We start from the raw sequence: 24,571 nt of genomic DNA, 5'->3' as shown, positions 1-24,571 counted from the left end.
AGACAAAGTGCAAACTAGATAAAAGCCAATAATAATAACAGACAAAGTGCAAACTAGATAAAAGCCAATAATAATAATAACAGACAAAGTGCAGATTAGATAAAAGCCAATAATAATAACACAGACAAAGTGCAGACTAGATAAAAACCAATTAGTAAAAACTAGCCATAATTAGGGCCCGCATGGGCCATTATAAAATGATTTACAATGGGACAGAGGACCCTATTGAAATTGTAAGGTTTTATTATATTATTATTCTTAGGCAGCTTTGCGCTGTAATTTGACCCCCCTAACATGCTTCAAAACTCACCAAACTTGACACACACATCGGTACTTGCGAACAAAACTCTTTAGTCAAAAAAACCAAGATGGCTGCCAACCGGAAGTGCATTTTTGTGTACTCTCGCTGCTAAATCCAGCGATTAATTCGCTATTCTCATTTTGAAGACGTTTAATTGAAAAAAACGTACGCGTGACGACACAAAGCGAGCATTGACGTTTACACAGCAACTAGATGATGTTAAAAAGTTCATCATAGGAGTGTGCGCTGGTCGTGTTGATAGTTGACTATTGTGTATTTTTCCCACCAACACGACAGCGGCGTGAATCACAACATTTTATTACAAATACATTTTAATTGCCGTTTTTTATGTAGCGTGCTTAGCAACCTCCGTTGCCTGGCTACTCCGTCCCGCCCATTTGCGTGGACGACGACCTCTGACTAATCGGCTGCGACCCTTCCTTTTCCCGACCAATAGGAAGCAGCGCGGGGCGTGGCTTCCCTCGCCAAGGGTTCCGTGTGGAAAGTTTGCCGGCTCGGGTGCAAAGTTTCAGCCGTCTGCAAAGTGGAGCTGGGCGGGCGACGTGCGGTACGTTTTCCGAGCTTTGTCTTAACGGTTTTTGTTTTCCCCCCCCCCCCCGCCAGCGGAGTTGTCGTTGTTGTTTCCTCAGCCGACTTCCGTTCTCGGTTAACCGTAGCGAGCAAAAGACGCGCGAATTGTCTCCGGTTAGCTCGGCGCTAGCTTGCGGAGTTGCTTCAAGCTAGCCGGCTAAGTGCTAGCTGCTCGCCGCTTCCACAAGTTCAACATTCGGGAGACAAAATGGCCTGCGAGCCCAATCGCGCGCGGCTGCTCTGCATGCTGTCGCTGACCTTTGCCTTCTTCATCGTGGAGGTGGTGGTCAGCCGCATGACCGCATCCCTCTCCATGCTCTCCGACTCCTTCCATATGTTGTCCGACGTCATCGCGCTGGTGGTGGCTCTGGTGGCGGTGCGCTTCGCCGAGAAGACTCAAGCCACCAACAAGAACACCTTCGGCTGGATCCGGGCTGAGGTCATGGGGGCGCTGGTCAACGCCGTCTTCCTCACGGCGCTCTGCTTCACCATCGTCCTGGAGGCGATCGAGCGCTTCACCACGGCCCACGAAATCGAGAGACCACATGTGCTCGCCGGCGTGGGGTTCGCCGGGCTGCTGGTCAACCTGCTCGGGCTGTGCCTCTTCCACGGACACGCCGGCGGGGGGCACGGACACTCGCACGGGAGTAAGAAGGCGAAGGGTGGGAAGTCTCACCGAGCTGACAATGGAACTTCTGGAGAGACCAACAACTTGGTGGGCAACCACAACAGCTCCGGGGATGCATCTCAAACAACCGGTGGGTATATTTTTTTTCTCAAGATTGGGTTGAGGCAGGTGAGGCGGGGCCTCATGTGCCATCATTAGACTTAGACAAACTTTAATGATCCACAAGGGAAATTGTTCCACACAGTAGCTCAGTTACAATGATGGAAAGTGTAAGGATGGAAAGGACAATGCAGGCATAAATAGACTTAAAGGCCTACTGAAATGAAATTTTTTTATTTATCATTTCGCGATATTGCCATATTTTTGCTGAAAGGATTTAGTATAGAACAACGACGATAAAGATCGCAACGTTTGGTATCTCATAAAAAAAGGCTTGCCCCTACCGGAAGTAGCGTGACGTAGTCAATTGAACATATACGCAAAGTTCCCTATTGTTTACAATGATGGCCGCATGAAGTGAGAGAGATTCGGACCGAGAAAGCGACGATTTCCCCATTAATTTGAGCGAGGATGAAATATTTTTAAATGAGGAAAGTGCAAGTGAAGGACTAGTGGGGAGTTGAAGATGCTGTGAGAGCCGGGGGTGACCTGATATTCAGCTGGGAATGACTACAACAGTAAATAAACACAAGACATATATATACTCTATTAGCCACAACACAACCAGGCTTATATTTAATATGCCACAAATTAATCCCGCATAAAAACACCTAGGTGTTTGTTATGCTAGCTCCTAGCTACTAGCTCGAGCTAGTTATAGCTCGAGCGGGTAATATGGACGGGATCCCGTATATATAACCCGCCAATACAATTGAAACACCTGCACAACACACACACTCACTCAGCCCAAACAACCGTTCACCTAACCCAAGGTTCATAAAGCTTATATATTTAATCAAAGTTACGTACATGACACGCACGTACTGGCAAGCAATCAAATCTTTGGAAGCGCGCGGGTGGGACCTGATATTCAGCTGGGAATGACTACAACAGTAAATAAACACAAGACATATATATATACTCTATTAGCCACAACACAACCAGGCTTATATTTAATATGCCACAAATTAATCCCGCATAAAAACACCTAGGTGTTTGTTATGCTAGCTCCTAGCTACTAGCTCGAGCTAGTTATAGCTCGAGCGGGTAATATGGACGGGATCCCGTATATATAACCCGCCAATACAATTCAAACACCTGATCAACACACACAATCACTCAGCCCAAACAACCGTTCACCTAACCCAAGGTTCATAAAGCTTATATATTTAATCAAAGTTACGTACATGACATGCACGTACTGGCAAGCAATCAAATGTTTGGAAGCGCGCGGGTGGGACCTGATATTCAGCTGGGAATGACTACAACAGTAAATAAACACAAGACATGTATATACTCTATTAGCCACAACACAACCAGGCTTATATTTAATATGCCACAAATTAATCCTAATGCTAGCTCCTAGCTACTAGCTCGAGCTAGTTATAGCAAGCGATCAAATGTTTGGAAGCGCAGCTGTGTACTCACGTTATCGCAACTGTGTATCCAAATCAAAGTCCTCCTGGTAAGAGTCTCTGTTGTCCGAGTTCTTCCATCTTGACTGCATCTTTCGGGAATGTAAACAAAGAAGCGCCGGCTGTGTACGTGTTGTTGCTGACTTCCCTCGCAAAATAGACACTTCGCACCGACAACTTTCTTCTTTGCTTGCTCAGCTTCTTTCTCCATAATGCAATGAACAAATTGCAACAGATTCACCAACACAGATGTCCAGAATACTGTGGAATAATGAGATGAAAACAGAGCTATTTCGTATTGACTTCAATGGTGTCCGAATACTTCCGTTTCAATGATTGACGTCACGCGCATACGTCAACCCTCAGAGGCGTTTCGAACCGGAAGTTTAGCGGGAAATTTAAAATTGCACTTTATAAGTTAACCCGGCCGTATTGGCATGTGTTGCAATGTTAAGATTTCATCATTGATATATAAACTATCAGACTGCGTGGTCGGTAGTAGTGGCTTTCAGTAGGCCTTTAATATAGCTATAAAAAAATCTAACATATATACGAATATATACATAATATGTGTACATAATAATTTATATTATGTCTATAACATATATATAATATAAACCAATGACCATGTACCGGTACAACATTACAGTGTATATATACACTACCGTTCGAAAGTTTGGGGTCACATTGAAATGTCCTTATTTTTGAAGGAAAAGCACTGTACTTTTCAATGAAGATAACTTTAAACTAGTCTTAACTTTAAAGAAATACTCTCTATACATTGCTAATGTGGTAAATGACTATTCTAGCTGCAAATGTCTGGTTTTTGGTGCAATATCTACATAGGTGTATAGAGGCCCATTTCCAGCAACTATCACTCCAGTGTTCTAATGGTACAATGTGTTCGCTCATTGGCTCAGAAGGCTAATTGATGATTAGAAAACCCTTGTGCAATCATGTTCACACATCTGAAAACAGTTTAGCTCGTTACAGAAGCTACAAAACTGACCTTCCTTTGAGCAGATTGAGTTTCTGGAGCATCACATTTGTGGGGTCAATTAAACGCTCAAAATGGCCAGAAAAAGAGAACTTTCATCTGAAACTCGACAGTCTATTCTTGTTCTTAGAAATGAAGGCTATTCCACAAAATTGTTTGGGTGACCCCAAACTTTTCAACGGTAGTGTATGACAGCAGCAGCATAAAATAGAGAGTAGATCCAGCAGGAAATAGAAAATAGACATTATAAATATGATAAACAAAGAGAAGTAGCTAACATGTCAGGTGTCAGGTAAAGACAGATATCATCTATTGCTGTATGGCGAGTGATTATACAGCTGGATGGAGTACAGAATGAAGGAGTTCTTGAATCGCACAGTGCGGGAAGGAAGCTGAAGGAGCCTGTTGGAGTATGAGCGCCGCTGTCCCTTAATTGTCAGGTGGAGTGGGTGGGCAGGATTGTCCATGATGGCCAGCAGTTTGTCCAGTGTCCTCCTATCCCTCACTGACACAAACGCCTCCAACTGCGTGCCAATAGTTTGGCCGGCTTTCCGGATCAGTTAATCAATCCGGTTTGAGTCCCTTTTGCTGGTGCTGCTCCCCCAACCAACCACTGCAAAGTACAGTGCACTGGCCACAACAGACTGATAAAATATCTCAGTCTGTTGTGGCCAGTGCACTGTACTTTGGTTGGTTCATGGAAAGAAAGAAAAATTAATTAAAATTAGGAGTTAAATTAATTAAATTGTTATATGTATCCAGTGATTATACTATAAAGTTATTTTCCATTTAACTTCACCAGTTTTAGATTATTTTTAGTCAAAATTGCTCAATTTTCACATTTACCGTTCAAATACTGAGAAGAGACTTGCGGTGAGTCGCCAGTCAGTTGAGCCTCGCCATGGATTGCGCAATGACTCAGCTAACTGCTGGCCTGCTGTGCAGTGAGACCGTATTGCTATATGAATTATGTTATACATTTCCATAGTTTAGTTAGCCGAGGTATATAATGTACAGTGTATTTTGTCAACAACTGTATGTGTGTAACGTATTTCTTGTGCTGAGCGATCATAAAACGGCTGCGAAGACGCACTGGGTGAGGCTCGCAGTAATCCCGCCTCCTGGTGGTAGAGGGCGGTAGTGATCCCAGAGATCATTCTTGCGACTACTCGGCTGCAGAAGAAGTGACAAGCAGCAAAACAGTTAGCAGCGATCCTTTATTTTTTCCTCTCGCCTGAACTTTTAACATGAAGGATTACATATCTAAAATAAAACAGTTTTCTAAATTGGACTTTCAATCGAAGCAGGAGGTAATAATAATTTAAAGAAGATCTCCATCGAGACAGAGAGACTTTTAAAACTGAAGAAAGATAAGGAAGACTTCTATAAACAAGTTATCGATGCTTTTGTTCAAAAGGAGCGGCACATGGACTTCATTTATAAGTAAAGGTAAGACCATAATAACGTTTTTTTTTATTAAATGTGCTTTTTTGTGTGCTACAGTTTGTATGTGTAAAGTTAAGTTAAAGTACCAATGATTGTCACACACACTAGGTGTGGTGAAATTTGTCCTCTGCATTTGACCCATCCCCTTGATCACCCCCTGGGAGGTGAGGGGAGCAGTGGGCAGCAGCCGAGCCGCGCCCGGGAATCATTTTTGGTGATTTAACCCCCAATTCCAACCCTTGATGCTGAGTGCCAAGCAGGGAAGAATGCTGGTATGAGCTTTTAAACATAACCTGTTAACTGCTGCCAATCAAATGGTGAATAAGATACTCTTTAGGGTTCATATGTTTGTAAATCTGACTGTGATGAAGTCAGTGCCTCACCAGCCAAGAACCTCACCGCACGTCACTGGTTGATTGTCACATTTTACTCCAGTGGGGAATTGCTCATCATCAAAACAGTCAGTTCCTAGTCTACATGAACTCAAAGCAAGGGATGGACCTTATTGCCTTTGATTATGGGTGTGGGGAAAAAATCGATTGGAATTCGAATCGTGATTCTCACGTTGTGCGATTCAGAATCAGATTCTCATTTAAAAAAAATTCAATCCAACAAAACAATACACAGCAATACCATAACAGTGCAATCCAATTCCAAAAGCAAACCCGACCCAGCAACACTCAGAACTGCAATAAACAGAGCAGTTGAGAGGAGACACAAACACGACACAGAACAAACCAAAAGTAGTGACACAAAAAATGAATATTATCAACAACAGTATCAATATTAGTTACAATTTCAACATAGCAGTGATTAAAAATCCCTCATTGACATTATCATTAGATATTTATAAAAATAAAAGAACAATAGTGTCACAGTGGCTTACACTTGCATCGCATCTCATAAGCTTGACAACACACTGTGTGTCCAATATTTTCACAAAGATAAAATAAGTCATATTTTTGGTTCATTTAATAGTTCAAACAAATGTACATTATTGCAATCAGTTGATAAAACATTGTCCTTTACAATTATAAAAGCTTTTTACAAAAATCTACTACTCTGCTTGCATGTCAGCAGACTGGGGTAGATCCTGCTGAAATCCTATGTATTGAATGAATAGAACAGTGGTTCTTAACCTGGGTTCGATCGAACCCTAGGGGTTCGATGAGTCGGGCTCAGGGGTTCGGCGGAGGTCAAGACACACCCGACTCATCGTGTAAATAAAAACTTCTCCCTATCTGCGTATTATGGATACGGCAACAGCAGAAGTCACACTGATTTGCAGGTGTGTATTTTGTTGTGAGTTCATGCACCGTGTTGGTTTTGTTATTTGAACAAGGTGATGTTCATGCACGGTTCATGTTGTGCACCAGTACAAAAACATACAACTTTGTCTTGAATTTGAAAAAAAAAAAAAAAATTTCACTAAAGAGTTCGGTGAATGCGCATATGAAACTGGTGGGGTTCTGTACCTCCAACAAGGTTAAGAACCACTGCATTAACTCCAACCGTCTGTGTTGGCCCTGCGATGAGGTCGACTTGTCGAGGGTGTACCCCGCCTACCGCCCGAATGCAGCTGAGATAGGCTCCAGCACCCCCCTGCCCCCAAGTCAGGCTGATTTGCAGGTGTGTAATTTGTTGTGAGTTTATGCACTGTGTTGGTTTTGTTGTTTGAACAAGGTGATGTTCATGCACGGTTCATTGTGTGCACCAGTAAAAAAACATGGTAACACTTTAGTATGGGGAACATATTCACCATTAATTAGTTGCTTATTAACATGCAAATTAGTAACATATTAACTAGTCATTATTAAGTACTTATTAATGCCTTTTTCGGCATGGCCTTTAACCCTCTAACCCTAACCAAATAACTCTAAATTAAGTCTTTGTTTCTTAGAATATGTTCACCTAGTGTCCAAATAACTCTAAATTAAGTCTTTGTTACTTAGAATATGTTCCCCATACTAAAATGTTACTAAAAACATATAACTTTGTCTTGAATTTGAAAAAAATATATGTATATTTTTCACTAAAGAAGGGTTCGGTGAATGCGCATATGAAACTGGTGGGGTTTGGTACCTCCGACAAGGTTAAGAACCACTGGAATAGAGAATCGTTTTGAATCGGGGAAAAATCGTTTTTGAATCGAGAATCGTGTTGAATTGAAAAAAAAAAAATCGATATTGAATCGAATCGTGGGACACCCAAAGATTCACAGCCCTGCCTCCAGGTTGTTTACTTTGTTTTACTTTGGCCAAAAATAGAACAAGCACATTATGAAAATGTACATATCACAAATCATCCTCTGGACAAAACACTTGAAGTTTGTTGAAAATTCTGAGGAAATTGGTGCAGCTTCAAACACACCATGAGCTTAGACTTGGTCTTAGTGTATCTACAAAGCCAGGATTAAACTTTTTAATTCTCAGTCTTTCTGGGATTGAACAAAAAACACAACATGTGAACTCTTCTAGGTATCAAATACCTCCTTGGTCATGTCCATGTATCAATCCAAAGCTAACTCAACAAACCGTAAGAAACGGAGGTAAAAACTATTCAAAAGGCTCCAGTTCACTTTTCTCGCGTTCGACAGACATTTTGGGGCAACGAGGGTGCCAAATGATGACGTATTCGAAGCAGAAGACATAAAACAGCAGTTTTTAAGTTTCATGTGGGTCGAGGAGGAGGAGCCACAGTCACCCTTTACTGTGTACCTCTCGCTTGGCCTGGTATAAACCGTTTGCTTGCCTAACAGAATCACTATTGTGACATCCAGTGGACACATTTAGAACAGCAGTTTCTTTCGTTAAAAAAAAGAAAGCAGCTCATTTTGACACTTGGCAAACTCATCACGCGGGCCGTAAATCTATATCGCGATAACATATTGCAGCATCCTACATTAACGATGTGTATTACAATATATTACTTAAGTGTGTTAAAAAGGCTTTGCTTATGTTGTAAGATTTGCATAATTTTCGGTTGTATTATTTTCTCAAAACGTATTATTAATCTGCTTTCTTATTTTCTGTTAATATCTGGTTACTATGTTGTAACATGGTTCTAACCACTCTTCTGTTAAAATGTACTAAGCAGTCATACTTCTGTTTAGATCAGGGGTGTCAACCGTACGGCCCGAGGGCCAGATAAGTCCCGCAAACAGGTTTTTTTCGCCCCGGGGGGATGAGTTTGCTAAGTAAAAAAAAAGTACCTGAAATTTTTTAAAGAAAGAAACAGCTGTTCCAAATGTGTCCACTGGATGTCGCAATAGCAATTCTTTGTATCTTTGTAGATGATGCTACATATGTACAAAATAAACCACATGATGTTAAGTACATCGGTCGAGGAAAATGATCAAACTACATAAATTAGAGTGTCCGCCCTGAGATCGGTAGGTTGTGAGTTCAAATCCCGGCCGGGTCATACAAAAGACTATAAAAATGGGACCCATTACCTCCCTGCTTGGCACACAGCATCAAGGGTTGGAATTGGGGGTTAAATCACCAAAAATGATTCCCGGGTGCGGCTACGCTGCTGCCCACTGCTCCCCTCACCTCCCATGGGGTGATCAAGGGGATGGGTCAAATGCAGAGGACAAATTTCACCACACCTAGTGTGTGTGTGACAATCATTGGTACTTTAACTTTAACTTTAAATAACATCCTGTAGTTTGATTTTGATATCATTTTTTTTATCTTGATAGATTGCAAATTAACACCAATGACTTGACTGATGAACATTATCACATAATTTATTCAGAAAATATAAATAACGAAAAATAAATTACTAACCGCAACATGTAAGTGTAAAAAAAACCTAACAACATTACGATTTGTACATTTGTGCTTGTTTTATTTGTAAACAAAGAAAACATGCCGTGATTCTACCAGTCCCGGCCCACTCGGGAGTAGATTTTTCTCCATGTGGCCCCCCATCTAAAATGAGTTTGACACCCCTGGTTTAGATACTTTGCATGAGTTTTGGGCGATACTACAAATTTGGGTATCGAGTAGTTTCAAGGGCAGTATCGGTCATACATTTGCAATACTTAAAGTTTTCAAGATCATTGAATGATTACATTTTTGATCACCGTTCCAATCAGACAAAAACACAGGATGGTGGTGTAACAATATCAATTATTTACATTTGTTCTTACTATGGCTCTGATTTAAATCATTTGTTTGTTACCCTTAAATCCACTCTGTGTCCAATCCAGGGATTTATTTCCTGAATTTGTAAACAACTAAAATGACTAAAGAGTTTTGATGATCAAAATATTGCATTTACGACTGTGGTATCGACCATCTACTGACACTAAACTTGGTATTGTTACTGTTGTTCTCTGTATTGACCCGTCCACCTCTTTTTATGATCAAGCGCTCTAGCTTAGCGGTTAGCATACCCTCATAGACTGTGTAGTTTAGCATGATTGGTTATGCCTCATCCTCCAGTGATAATACTTGAAAGAAACCTAGCTCATTTTCCGCCATGAAAGGGAGGATTGCTAACTTAGAAGTGGCTTTGCGTTACGCTCGCGAGGACGCTACAGTGCGCTGAGGATGCGATCACATTTGCGGGACACAGCTAAAATGTGCCATCAACATGCATTATCACGATATGATGATAGTATTAAAAGCTCAATTGTCGCCCAAGTGTATATCATTTATATTGTTTATGTCGCACAACCCTACTCCAAGGTTAAATTGTTGGCTTAAAATGTATCCCTCATCAACACATTGTAACTAAACTATCACAAACACTCCGACACATTGTGACATCTAACGTCGTCGTGGCTTGTGCAGCCCTTTGAGACACTTGTGATTAAGGGTTATGTAAATAAACTTTGTTTGAATTATTTTTGTGGGAAATATATATTTTTTTAATGCAAAACCTAATGTGGAATGTTTCATTGCATAGACATACCGAACTTAATGCATGTTGACACAAAATGGCCAAGGAACATAAACATGAAACAAATCTTTAGGGCACCATATTGTATAGAGGTGGGAATCTTTGGGCACCCCATGATTCCATTACGATTCAGGAGCTACGATTCGATAAATAATTTATTATTGATGCATCTTTAATTTATGTATGTTTATGCAGTTTTAAAAATGTTTTCGTTTCACCAAATACGCGTTTATCGCTTGCAACTTAAAAAAACTATAAGTCGCAGTTTTTTTTCATAGTTTGGCCGGGGTTGCGACTTATACTCAGGAGCGACTTATGTGTGAAATGATTAACACATTAGCGTAAAATATCAAATAATATTATTTCTCTCATTCACGTAAGAGACTAGACGTATAAGATTTCATGGGATTTAGCGATTAGGAGTGACAGATAGTTTGGTAAACGTATAGCATGTTCTATATGTTATAGTTATTTGAATGACTCTTACCATAATATGTCACGTTAACATACCAGGCACGTTCTCAGTTGGTTATTTATGCCTCATATAACGTACACTTATTCAGCCTGTTGTTCACTATTCTTTATTTATTTTAAATTGCCTTTCAAATGTCTATTCTTGGTGTTGGCTTTTATCAAATACATATCCCCCAAAAATGCGACTTATACTCCAGTGCGACTTATATATGTTTTTTCCCTTCTTTATTATGCATTTTCGGCCGGTGCGACTTATAGTCCGAAAAATGCGGTACTTGAAGTTGTTCCTAAAGTCGTTGCACTGGACTGGTTAAGCAGCTATTTACAACAACGACAGCAATATGTTGACATGGATGATCATCGGTCAGAATGTAGGAATATTGAATGTGGAATTCCACAAGGTTCGATTTTAGGACCCAAACTTTTTATTTTATATATAAATGATTTTGTGAGGTTTCGAAAATTTTACAGTACGTATTATTTGCAGACGATACAAAGTTATACTGTTCAGGAGATGACTTGAAAATCTTAGCCGATAATATTGAAGAGGAAATGGTTAAACTAAAATTGTGGTTTGATGTAAATAAATTATCTTTAAACTTGGAAAATGCTAAATTTATGGTATTCAGTAATAAAAGAAAGATAGAAGTTAGTTTATCCAGAGACAATGTGAAAATTGAGGTGTCTGAAATCAGATTTCTTGGGGTCATCTTAGATGAAAAGTTGACATGGAAAGCTCATATATTGCATGTGAGAAATAAGTTTATTTATTTTGAACAAGGTTAAATACAGTTTCCCGTATAATACAATGAGAATGTTATATTGCTCAATTATTCTACCTTATTTCAATTATTGTGCAGAAATATGGGGAAATGCATATCACAGCAACATAATGCCTTTATTTCTTTCACAGAAAAGAGCAATTCGTATCATTTTTACAATAGGACATAGAGACCACACAAATCCACTTTTCATTAGGGCAGGATTATTCAAACTAAAAGACAATGTAGAATTGCATACTCTATTAGTGATGTTCAAAGCTAGAAATAAAGTTCTTCCGAAGGACTTACAAAAGTTATTTGTGTTCATGTCTGAAGATGGGAACCGCAGAAGGCCATATGACTTTAAACATCCAAGAGTGCCAAGAAATTTGAAGCAAATGTGCTTGTCTGTTGCTGCTGTGAAAGCATGGAATTCTCTAGACCAGGGGTCACCAACGCGGTGCCCGCGGGCACCAGGTAGCCCGTAAGGACCAGATGAGTAGCCCGCCGGCCTGTTCTAGAAATAGCTCAAATAGCAGCACTAACCAGTGAGCTGCCTCTATTTTTTAAATGTTATTTATTTACTAGCAAGCTGGTCTCGCTTTGCCCGACATTTTTGATTCTAAGAGAGACAAAACTCAAATAGAATTTGAAAATCCAAGAAAATATTTTAAAGACTTGGTCTTCACTTGTTTAAATAAATTCATTAATTTTTTTACTTTGCTCCTTATAACTTTCAGAAAGACTATTTTAGAGAAAAAAATACAACCTTAAAAATGATTTTAGGATTTTTAAACACATATACCTTTTTACCTTTTAAATTCCTTCCTCTTCTTTCCTGACAATTTAAATCAATGTTCAAGTAAAAAAAATGTATTTATTGTAAAGAATAATAAATACATTTCAATTTAATTCTTCATTTTAGCTTCTGTTTTTTCAACGAAGAATATTTGTGAAATATTTCTTCCAACTTATTATGATTAAAATTCAAAAAAATTATTCTGGCAAATCTGTAGAATCAAATTTAAATCTTATTTCAAAGTCTTTAGAATTTCTTTTAAAATTTTTGTTCTGGAAAATCTAGAAGAAATAATGATTTGTCTTTGTTAGAAATATAGCTTGGTCCAATTTGTTATATATTCTAACAAAATGTAGATTGGATTCTAACCTATTTAAAACATGTCATCAAAATTCTAAAATTAATCTTAATCAGGAAAAATTACTAATGATGTTCCATAAATTATTTTTTTAAGTTTTTGTCTTCTTTTTTTCGGTTGAATTTTGAATTTTAAAGAGTCGAAATTGAAGATAAACTGTTTCAAAATTTAATTGTCATTTTTTTGGTGTGTTCTCCTCTTTTAAACTGTTCAATTAAGTGTAAATATCAGTAATTATCAATAATAACATAAGAGTTAAAGGTAAATTAAGCAAATTGGCTATTTCTGGCAATTTATTTAAGTGTGTATCAAACTGGTAGCCCTTCGCATTAATCAGTACCCAAGAAGTAGCTCTTGGTTTCAAAAAGGTTGGTGACCTCTGCTCTAGACAAATACTTAAAAAGTTGCAAGAATATCTTTGAATTTAAAAAGAGACAACTGGAATTATATCAAACTGATTTTTGATTTTGATTGGACGTGTCATTTTGAAAATGCTTAAACGAAAATTTAAAAGTATGTTGGAGTTCGGGTGTTGGTGGAGGGAACAGCTATAACGTCATCTAAAATAATTTGTGTTAAAATGGGGGCAGATAAATATAAGAATAGTATTCTTCCATATGCTCCTTTCTGATCATGGAAATGTATAAGAAACAAAAAAACAATGATAGTGTCAACTGTACGTGGCTTGTGTATATGCATTTTCATGAAAGGAATAACAATTGATTTTTTAGATGTTTAAGATGGAAAGTGTAGCTGCCATTATGATGTGCAGTCATGTTTTCTAATGGCCGTAAGTCTTGAACTATACAAAGTATTTCAATGGTTGGAATCTGCGTTTTTGCATGATATTTTAGTGATTAGTATTGTCCTGATACCAATATTATTTTGATACTTTTCGATACTTTTCTAAATAAAGGGGACCAGAAAAAGTTGCATTATTGGCTTTATTTTAACAAAAAATCTTAGGGTGTGGCAGACCGGTACTTTATAGAGGCGGTATGGTACCGAATATGCTTCATTAGTATCGCGGTACTATACTAATACTTTTGAATAGTTTTTACCTCTGTTTCTTACGGTTTGGACAACCAGGTATGGTGAAGATAAGGTCATTTAAAAAAAAATTAATCCAATAAAATAAGATAAACAAATTAAAATCATTTTCTTGAATAAAAAATAAAGTAAAACAATATAAAAACAGTTACATAGAAACTAGTAATGAATGAAAATGAGTAAAAATGAACTGTTAAAGGTTAGTACTATTAGTGGACCAGCAGCACGCACAATCATGTGTGCTTACGGACTGTATCCCTTGCAGACTGTATTGATATATATTGATATATAATGTAGGAACCACAATATTAATAACAGACAGAAACAACCCTTTTGTGTGAATGAGTGTAAATGGGGGAGGGAGTTTTTTTGGGTTGGTGCACTAATTGTAAGTGTATCTTGTGTTTTTTATGTTGATTTAATAAAAAAAAAACACAGATACCGTTAATAAAGAAAACTGATACCGATAATTTCCGATATTACATTTTAAAGCATTTATCGGCCGATAATATCGGACATCTCTAGTCTCAACTTTATTTTTCTTAAATGACCCTTTACCCAAGTGACTTTATTCTGATGAAAGTGTTTTTTCTTTGTAATATTACTGCTTTTATTGTGGTGAAATGCACTTTTCTTTAAAGGAGTAAGAGTCCATTCAGCACGGGGTCCACACTATCTCCACAGTCAGCAGTCCACATTGCATAACAGTACAGCCTGACTCAGTGCATTCTTCTCTGTTTGCTTCCTATTGAGGGCTCACGTGCAAACTAAATGTGCTGCTTTGAGGGCGTCATTTGCCTTTACTCAGGCCCTGAAGGGTTAAAGCCTTTCCCAGGCCCCCACCCCCAGCCCCTTTTTCACACACACACACACACACAGTTAGGCCTTGACATTTCCAATAAATGGAGACTGGTGAAGCACCCATCCTCCATGTCCTGCTGGCTGATACTGGAGCATCCATCAGTGTAATTGTGGTATCACAGCCACACTATTATCCAGCTGATAAACGAACCAGCATTGAGGCAAGTCGTTAGGTCACCGTGTCCTCACACACCCACATCAATGATTACATCGGCCCTATTATGAATGATCTTTATTGTCATTGTGCATGTACAGGTACAGGTCCAACGAAATTTAACATTTATAACATTCAGTGTTGCCGCTACTTTGCTTTCAAATAATCCACACCTCAATTGTTTGTTAATTGCGTCTTGAGCCAAAATTGAGTGTATCATTTCTTTACAAGAACCACTTTTCTCACCCTTGAGGCCTCTAAAACACACTGGTTGCCCTTAAAAGCCAATATTTCTCCAGTTAACATGGGAAAAAGCATTATATGATTACACTCTATCAACAATGTCATTCTATTGGCTGCCAATTGGGCAACGTTTAGTATTTTATTTAATGCTTCTTCATTGCTGTAAATAAGGCTTCTTTCTGAGCAGTTATGAAATCTTACAAATGTATTCTCCTATATAGATAACTAGCAATGTTCTAAAATAATCCATTCACATCCAAATTATTATTTGTAACGATTCTTAATCGATTAAAAAACATAAATTGATTTTGGGGAAAAAAATACATTTTTAATTAAATTGTTATTGTTTTTTGTGAAAAAATGTTTTTAATGTCCTCTTCAGCCACTCAGGGAAATCATATTGTTAACGTAGATGCTCATATCTGCTGTACAGATTTACAAACCCCGTTTCCATATGAGTTGGGAAATTGTGTTAGATGTAAATATAAACGGAATACAATGATTTGCAAATCCTTTTCAACCCATATTCAGTTGAATGCACTACAAAGACAACATATTTGATGTTCAAACTCATAAACTTTATTTTTTTTTAGCAAATAATAATTAACTTAGAATTTCATGGCTGCAACACGTGCCAAAGTAGTTGGGAAAGGGCATGTTCACCACTGTGTTACATGGCCTTTCCTTTTAACAACACTCAGTAAAGGTTTGGGAACTGAGGAGACACATTTTTGAAGCTTCTCAGGTGGAATTCTTTCCCATTCTTGCTTGATGTACAGCTTAAGTTGTTCAACAGTCCGGGGGTCTCCCTTGTGCTATTTTAGGCTTCACACATTTTCAATGGGAGACAGGTCTGGACTACAGGCAGGCCAGTCTAGTACCCGCACTCTTTTACTATGAAGCCACGCTGTTGTAACACGTGGCTTGGCATTGTCTTGCTGAAATAAGCAGGGGCGTCCATGGTCACGTTGCTTGGATGGCAACATATGTTGCTCCAAAAGCTGTATGTACCTTTCAGCATTAATGGCACCTTCACAGATGTGTAAGTTACCCATGTCTTGGGCACTAATACACCCCCATACCATCACACATGCTGGCTTTTCAACTTTGCACCTATAACAATCCGGATGGTTCTTTTCCTCTTTGGTCCGGAGGACACGACGTCCACAGTTTCCAAAAACAATTTGAAATGTGGACTCGTCAGACCACAGAACACTTTTCCACTTTGCATCAGTCCATCTTAGATGAGCTCAGGCCTAGCGAAGCCGACGCCGTTTCTGGGTGTTGTTGATAAACGGTTTTTGCCTTGCAGAGGAGAGTTTTAACTTGCACTTACAGATGTAGCGACCAACTGTAGTTACTGACAGTGGGTTTCTGAAGTGTTCCTGAGCCCATGTGGTGATATCCTTTACACACTGATGTCGCTTGTTGATACAGTACAGCCTGAGGGATCAAAGGTCACGGACTTAGCTGCTTACGTGCAGTGATTTCTCCAGATTCTCTGAAGCCTTTGATGATATTACGGAGCGTAGATGGTGAAATCCCTAAATTCCTTGCAATAGCTGCTTGAGAAAGGGTTTTCTTAAACTGTTCAACAATTTGCTCACGCATTTGTTGACAAAGTGGTGACCCTCGCCCCATCCTTGTTTGTGAATGACTGAGCATTTCATGGAATCTACTTTTATACCCAATCATGGCACCCACCTGTTCCCAATTTGCCTGCACACCTGTGGGATGTTCCAAATAAGTGTTTGATGAGCATTCCTCAACTTTATCAGTATTTATTGCCACCTTTCCCAACTTGTCACGTGTTGCTGGCATCAAATTCTAAAGTTAATGATTATTTGCAAAAAAAAAAATGTTTATCAGTTTGAACATCAAATATGTTGTCTTTGTAGCATATTCAACTGAATATGGCCTGAAAATGATTTGCAAATCATTGTATTCCGTTTATATTTACATCTAACACAATTTCCCAACTCATATGGAAAAGGGGTTTGTATTTTAAAAAAGGGAAGTGCTGGATACTTGACTTTGTTAAGGAAGTATTTTGTTAAACAAAACCAGTTTTCTTTTAGGTAATATAAACATGATCAGAGCTATTTGTCTATTTTAAGATAGCTGGAGTTAATCATTGAACTAGCACACAGTGTTGTTAAAACAGTATTGATTTTAAATTGACAATTGTTTTGGATGAAGAATCGATTCTGAATCGAATCGTTACCCTCAAGAATCAACTTAAATCGAATCGTGTGGTGGCGAAAGATTTACAGCCCTACAATTGTGAGGAGAAGGAAAATAATGTCCCCGGTACTAGGGATGTGGGTGCCTGGACAGTGGTTTTCTGAAGTGTTCCTGAGCCCATGTGGTGATATCCTTTACACACTGATGTCGCTTTTTGATGCAGTACCGCCTGAGGGATCCAAGGTCCTTAATATCATCGCTTACGTGCAGTGATTTATTCAGATTTTGTGAACCTTTTGATGATATTACAGACCTTAGGTGGTGAAATCCCTAAATTCCTTGCAATAGCTGGTTGAGAAATGTTGTTCTTAAACAATTTCTTCACGCATTTGTTGGCAAAGTGGTGACCCTCGCCCCGTCCTTGTTTGTGAATGAAGCTGCTTTTATACCCAATCATGGCACCCACCTGTTCCCAATTATCCTGTTCACCTGTGGGATGTTCCAGAATAAGTGTTTGATGAGCATTCCTCAACTTTCTCACTCTTTTTTGCCACTTGTGCCAACTTTTTTGAAACATGTTGCTGGCATCAAATTCCAAATGAGAATATTCCAAATGAAATTTATTTGCAAAAAAATAACAACGTTTTCCATTTTGAATGTTAAGTATCTTGTGTTTGCAGTCTATTCCAGGGGTCGCCAACCCAAAATGTGGAAAGAGCCATATTGGACCAAAAATACAAAAACAAACCTGTCTGGAGCCACAAAAAATTAAAAGCCATATAAAATACAGATAGTGTGTCATGAGATATAAATTGAATTAAGAGGACTTAAAGGAAACTAAATGACCTCAAATATACCTACAAATGAGGCATAATGATGCAATATGTACATATAGCTAGCCTAAATAGCATGTTAGCATCGATTAGCCTGCAGTGACCAAATATGTCTGATTAGCACTCCACACAAGTCAATAACATCAACAAAACTCACCTTTGTGCATCCATGCACAACGTTAAAAGTTTGGAGGACAAAACGAGACAGAAAAAGAAGTGGCACAAAGCACGTCCTAGAAAGTCGGAGAAAGTTGTACATGTAAACAAACTACGGTGAGTTCAAGGACCGCCAAAATTAGTAGGAACATCAACAAAACTCACCTTTGTGCATTCATGCACAACGTTAAAAGTTTGGAGGACAAAATGAGACAGAAAAAGAAGTGGCATAAAACACGTCCTAGAAAGTTGTACATGTAAACAAACTACGGTGAGTACAAGGACCGCCAAAATTAGTAGGACAAAACGGCGCTCGCCAAATACTCGAATCAGTGAAGCATGTTTAATATAAACAGTGTGCTTTATAACGATTAGGGGAGGTTTGTGTCATGTTTGTCCTCCTACAGAAACCATATTAAAACAAAAAATATATTTTTTTCCCCCTCATCTTTTTCCATTTTTCATACATTTTTGAAAAAGTTCCAGAGAGCCACTAGGGCGGCGCTAAAGAGCCGCGGGTTGCCGACCCCCGGTCTATTCAATTGAATATAAGTTGAAAAGTAGAGATGTCCGATATTATCGGCCGATAAATGCTTTAAAATGTAATATCGGAAATTATCTGTATCGTTTTTTTTATTATCAGTATCGTTTTTTGTTTTTTTTTATTAAATCAACATAAAAAACACAAGATACATTTACAATTAGTGCACCAACCCAAAAAACCTCCCTCCCCCATTCACACTCATTCACACAAAAGGGTTGTTTCTTTCTGTTATTAATATAGGCGAGGGCGGACCTACGTCACTTCCGCCTACCAATCCCCTAGCAACCGGTCGCCATATTGAATTAGTTGAAAACAAACCAGCTCACAGCGAACACAGCATTGACAAAAAAAGCATTTAACGAGGTTTCACGGCATTTTAAACTGTTCTAAATGGCGTATGATTATGTAAATAGTCTCTCCAGTGAGGCTAGGTTAAGATACGAGTTAAAATGTTCTGTAGTTGATTAAATGGCAACATGAAAATTATAGGGTTTATTGGTTTTTAAAAACCCAACTGTTAAGTGCAAATTTAAACGAAACCGGTTTTCAAAAATAGCCTATACAGGCTATAGACTATATAGTATATACCGCATGTTATTTTTGTACAACAACTTCAGCTGTCGAACGTTATAAGGTACAAATTCAACAAGTACAACATTAGCACGGACGGTATAGCCAAGTTGTGGTTAAGAAGGTGGATTTTTGTTCCTTATATTTACCAGAAACGAAGTGATCCGAACACACGACCCGGGACTTTGGGGGACTCCAGTGAGAACCGTCCTCGTTTTCCCGGTGTAAAGCTGCGAGCCATTTGTCTCGTCTCTGTGGGCTTTTATCACGCTTTGGCAGAACAAAATACGACCTTTGTTTTCCCTGTTTCCAGCCGAAAAACTGTGTTTTTGGTTGTGCTAACCAACCAAAAACAACACCGTTTTTCGGCATTTTGGAGGCCGAATGACGGGTTTAATCAGCGTAGGTCGACAGGTTAAAGAGTAATGGCAACGGTTTGTTTTCAACGCCAGTCAGGTTGCTATGGCTCGAAGAACCCCGACTTAAACAAGTTGAAAAACTTATTCGGGTGTTACCATTTCGTGGTCAATTGTACGGAATATGTACTGTACTGTGCAACCTACTAATAAAAGTCTCAATCAATCAATCAAAAAAAAACCCGTATGTAGCTCAGTTGCCCGGATGTCGGCCCTGCCCTATTCTGGTTCCTACATTATATTAGGGATGTCCAGATCCAGGTTTTTGCACTTCCGATCCGATACGATGTTGTTTTTGCACTTCCGATCCGATACCGATACTGGCCTTATCCGAGCATGTATTAAAGTTATTTAGCCTACTTAGTTGTCAGATTCATGTTGAAAAGGGTTTTAGTACTCTTGATAACAACTAGCAAGCTGAATTAGGGGAGTTTGAATAATACACAACAGAGATGTTGACATGCGGAGTTTCAAACATTCTTCATTTTCTAGCAGGGGACTTTTCAAATGATGCTACATATTAGCAGTAATGCTACTTTTTATAGCAACGCTTTTGCCCCACACTTGTCTGTTCCGACATATTACCACTTGAAGCCAAACCACCGCCAGACGATGGACCCCCTGCTGTTTTTCTTGGGAATTAATTAATTCTTCCTTCATCATTACCGCTCACACGGCTACGCTAGCATCACAGCTAACGTTAGCCATGCTGTTACCTCTCTGCTGGGAGAGTGCGCATACGCATGTGACGTATGACGTGACAGTATGCCGTGGGAGTGGAAAGAGCCTGTCGTGTAATGCCAGCAGCTAAAAGCAACTGCGTGAGGACGTATACTCGACTGTGTTGAAGGTGTGCTGGAAAATGCGGAGCGGAAATTAGGGAGCAGCAGAAAAGTGGAATGTATTATTTAAATCGGTGCGTTGGAAAACACGGACCGGAATTTTTTTAAAAACTGGATCTGGATCGGCATTTTCCCATGCCTTGCCGATACATTTTTTGGCAAATATCGGCGGCCGATCCCATCCAAATATCGGATCGGGACATCCCTACATTATATATCAATATATATCAATACAGTCTGCAAGGGATACAGTCCGTAAGCACACATGATTGTGTGTGCTGCTGCTCCACTAATAGTACTAACCTTTAACAGTTCATTTTACTCATTTTCATTCATTACTAGTTTCTATTTAACTGTTTTTATATTGTTTTACTTTCTTTTTTATTCAAGAAAATGTTTTTAATTTATTTATCTTATTTTGTTTTATTAATTTAAAAAAAAGGACCTTATCTTCACCATACCTGGTTGTCCAAATTACGCATTATAATATGTTAATTCCACGACTGTATATATCAGTATCGGTTGATATCGGTATCGGTAATTAAAGAGTTGGACATAATCGGATATCGGCAAAAAGCCATTATCTTACATCCCTATTGAAAAGTATTTGCAAATCATTGTGTTGTGTTTTTATTTACCATTTACACAACTTGACAACTTCACTGCTTTTGTGTTTGTACTTATGTACAACTTACGTTCAACTTATGTAAAACTTATGTTCAACTTATGTACAACTTATGTACAACTTACGTTCAACTTATGTAAAACTTATGTTCAACTTATGTACAACTTATGTTCAACTTATGTACAACTTATGTTCAACTTATGTACAACTTATGTTCAACTTATGTACAACTTATGTTCAACTTATGTTCAACTTATGTACAACTTATGTACAACTTATGTTAAACTTTTGTACAACTTATGTACAACTTATGTTCAACTTATGTACAACTTATGTTCAACTTATGTACAACTTATGTACAACTTATGTACAACTTATGTACAACTTATGTACTACTTGTTCAACTTATGTACAACTTATGTACAACTTATGTACAACTTATGTACAACTTATGTACAACTTATGTTCAACTTATGTTCAACTTATGTTCAACTTATGTACAACTTATGTACAACTTATGTACAACTTATGTACAACTTGTACAACTTATGTACAACTTATGTACAACTTATGTACAACTTATGTACAACTTATGTACAACTTATGTACAACTTACGTACAACTTACGTACAACTTACGTTCAACTTACGTTCAACTTACGTTCAACTTACGTTCAACTTACGTACAACTTACGTTCAACTTATGTACAACTTATGTACAACTTATGTACAACTTATGTACTACTTGTTCAACTTATGTACAACTTATGTACAACTTATGTTCAACTTATGGTTAAATTATGTACAACTTATGTTCAACTTATGTTCAACTTATGTTCAACTTATGTTCAACTTATGTACAACTTATGTACAACTTATGTACAACTTATGTTAAACTTATGTACAACTTATGTTCAACTTATGTTCACCTTATGTTCAACTTATGTACAACTTATGTTCAACTTATGTTCAACTTATGTTCAACTTATGTACAACTTATGTTCAACTTATGTACAACTTATGTACAACTTATGTTCAACTTATGTTCAACTTATGTTCAACGTATGTACAACTTATGTACAACTTATGTACAACTTATGTACAACTTATGTTCAACTTATGTACAACTTATGTTCAACTTATGTACAACTTATGTTCAACTTATGTACAACTTATGTACAACTTATGTTCAACTTATGTTCAACTTATGTACAACTTATGTTCAACGTATGTACAACTTATGTACAACTTATGTTCAACTTATGTACAACTTATGTTCAACTTATGTTCAACTTATGTTCAACTTATGTTCAACTTATGTTCAACTTATGTTCAACGTATGTACAACTTATGTACAACTTATGTACAACTTATGTTCAACTTATGTTCAACTTATGTACAACTTATGTTCAACTTATGTTCAACTTATGTTCAACTTATGCACAACTTATGCACAACTTATGCACAACTTATGTACAACTTATGTACAACTTTATTCCTGTAATTCAACTTTTTGTAGGCATGTGTACATGAAGGTGAGGTTGTGACATGTGACATGTGATGTGTTCCTCCCCAGACATCAGCTGTAAAGACAACACGGAGGTGCAGCTCAATGGCGACACGGCGTACGAGGAGCTGGACAAGGACTTTTCCTCGCAGCTGAACATGCGCGGCGTCTTCCTCCACGTCCTGGGCGACGCCCTGGGCTCCGTCATCGTGGTGGTCAACGCCTTGATCTTCATCTTCGTGTGGCAGCCGTGCGAGAAAGACGAGCCGTGCGTCAACAAGTGCGTGCCCAGCCACGCCGCCGACCACCACGTCAACCACACGCTGGTGGACCTGCTGGAGGGGCCCCTGCCGCCCGGCACCAAGATGGCGGGCCCCTGCTGGGTGCTGTACCTGGACCCCACGCTGTGCCTCATCATGGTGTGCATCCTCCTCTACACCACCTACCCGCTGCTGAAGGAGTCGGCGCTCATCCTGCTGCAGACGGTGCCCAAGCAGATCAACGTGCACCGCCTCAACGAGCGCCTCCTGGGCCTGGACGGCGTGCTGGCGATCCACGAGCTGCACGTGTGGCAGCTGGCGGGCAGCCGCATCATCGCCACGGCGCACATCAAGTGCCACGACCCCACGTCCTACATGGAGGTGGCCAAGCGCATCAAGGGCTTCTTCCACAACGAGGGCATCCACGCCACCACCATCCAGCCCGAGTTTGTCACCTTCACCTCCGAGTCTCAGGACTCTCTGTGCGAGCTCTCCTGCAGGACTCAGTGCGCCCCCAAGCAGTGCTGCGGCGCCGCCGACAAGCAGAACCCGCCGTCCGACAGGAAGGCCGGCGGCGACATCCGGCTGACCTTCTCCTCGGAGGCCGGGGACGCCCAGGAGCCGTCCGCCGATCCTCTGATGCCGGCGGCGGCGGCGGTCAGCGTGGCGAGGGAGGTGGAGTCGTCTCTGTGAGAAGCACGCTGGAATAACTCGCCCTTTGTCAGTGTTGGCGACGTGGCTCCGCCCCCTCATCCCGTCATCACGTCACTTCATGCATTCTGCTCTCTTTAGCCCTCGTCCGTGGTGGCATGTTGTCATGGTGATGCTGTGCCAAAGCTTCTCGCATCAGGACCGCTCATCACACATGCAAGTTCGAGCATTATTAGCCCGTGGACCTTTTTTTACGGGGGTTACTCGCCCTCCCTAACAAATAATTTAACTATTTAAGTTATTAGAATTGTTTTCTGAAGACGCTGCTTTTATTTCCTCTATGCTGGTTTCATTTCTTCCTTTTTTAATCATCATAAGCTGGACAAACAACTTTGTTTTTAACTGAAGCTGCCCCGTGTGGTGTAGGTTCATGCAGAACGGTGAAGGTGTCCTCCGAGTACACCGTCACCGCACACTCAGCTGAGTGCACTGAAGTCCTTTAGTGGCCTTGAAATTGCCTACAAAATCCCCATCTTCATCTTCATCTTGATCTTCATCACATTTGTCACGTAACAAAGGTGCAATTCCCAACTCCACTCCCGAGTCCATGTGTATGCAATGTAAACAATATGTGCTGGGAGACGTATTCCTTTTATAACGTCTCTTCTACTCCGTGTCTCTCATTGGGCACGTTTGTTATGTGAAAATAATGTGCTTGTTTTTTTTTTTCCATCATTTTAGATATGACTTGTCAGATTATGTTTTTTGTGAAATGTGTACGCTGTCCAATTTGTCGTTTGTGAGACAAAAATACACGGCTGCTTTGGAACAGTTGA

At 39.3% G+C, this 24,571-nt stretch overlaps 1 protein-coding gene across 1 annotated transcript; it reads left to right on the top strand.

Moving 5' to 3' along the window:
- Window positions 1–797: 797 nt before the first annotated feature.
- On the top strand, window positions 798–24,571 carry slc30a1a (solute carrier family 30 member 1a). Its single transcript, XM_062034023.1, has 2 exons — window positions 798–1,650; window positions 22,894–24,571. Exons 1-2 carry the CDS (start codon window positions 1,101–1,103, stop codon window positions 23,775–23,777), a joined length of 1,434 nt encoding a protein of 477 aa, XP_061890007.1. The 5' UTR covers window positions 798–1,100; the 3' UTR covers window positions 23,778–24,571.

This window comes from Entelurus aequoreus, linkage group LG23, assembly GCF_033978785.1.
Source record: "Entelurus aequoreus isolate RoL-2023_Sb linkage group LG23, RoL_Eaeq_v1.1, whole genome shotgun sequence".
Taxonomy (NCBI): domain Eukaryota; kingdom Metazoa; phylum Chordata; class Actinopteri; order Syngnathiformes; family Syngnathidae; genus Entelurus; species Entelurus aequoreus.
This window is presented reverse-complemented; position numbering and strand designations above follow the sequence as displayed.

Bases quoted from the DNA above. Each gene is read 5' to 3' on its own strand.
- slc30a1a (XM_062034023.1), top strand. From the start codon at position 1,101: ATGGCCTGCGAGCCCAATCGCGCGCGGCTGCTCTGCATGCTGTCGCTG. The intron at 1,651-22,893 runs GTGGGTATATTT...GTTCCTCCCCAG, and splicing joins GGATGCATCTCAAACAACCG to ACATCAGCTGTAAAGACAAC.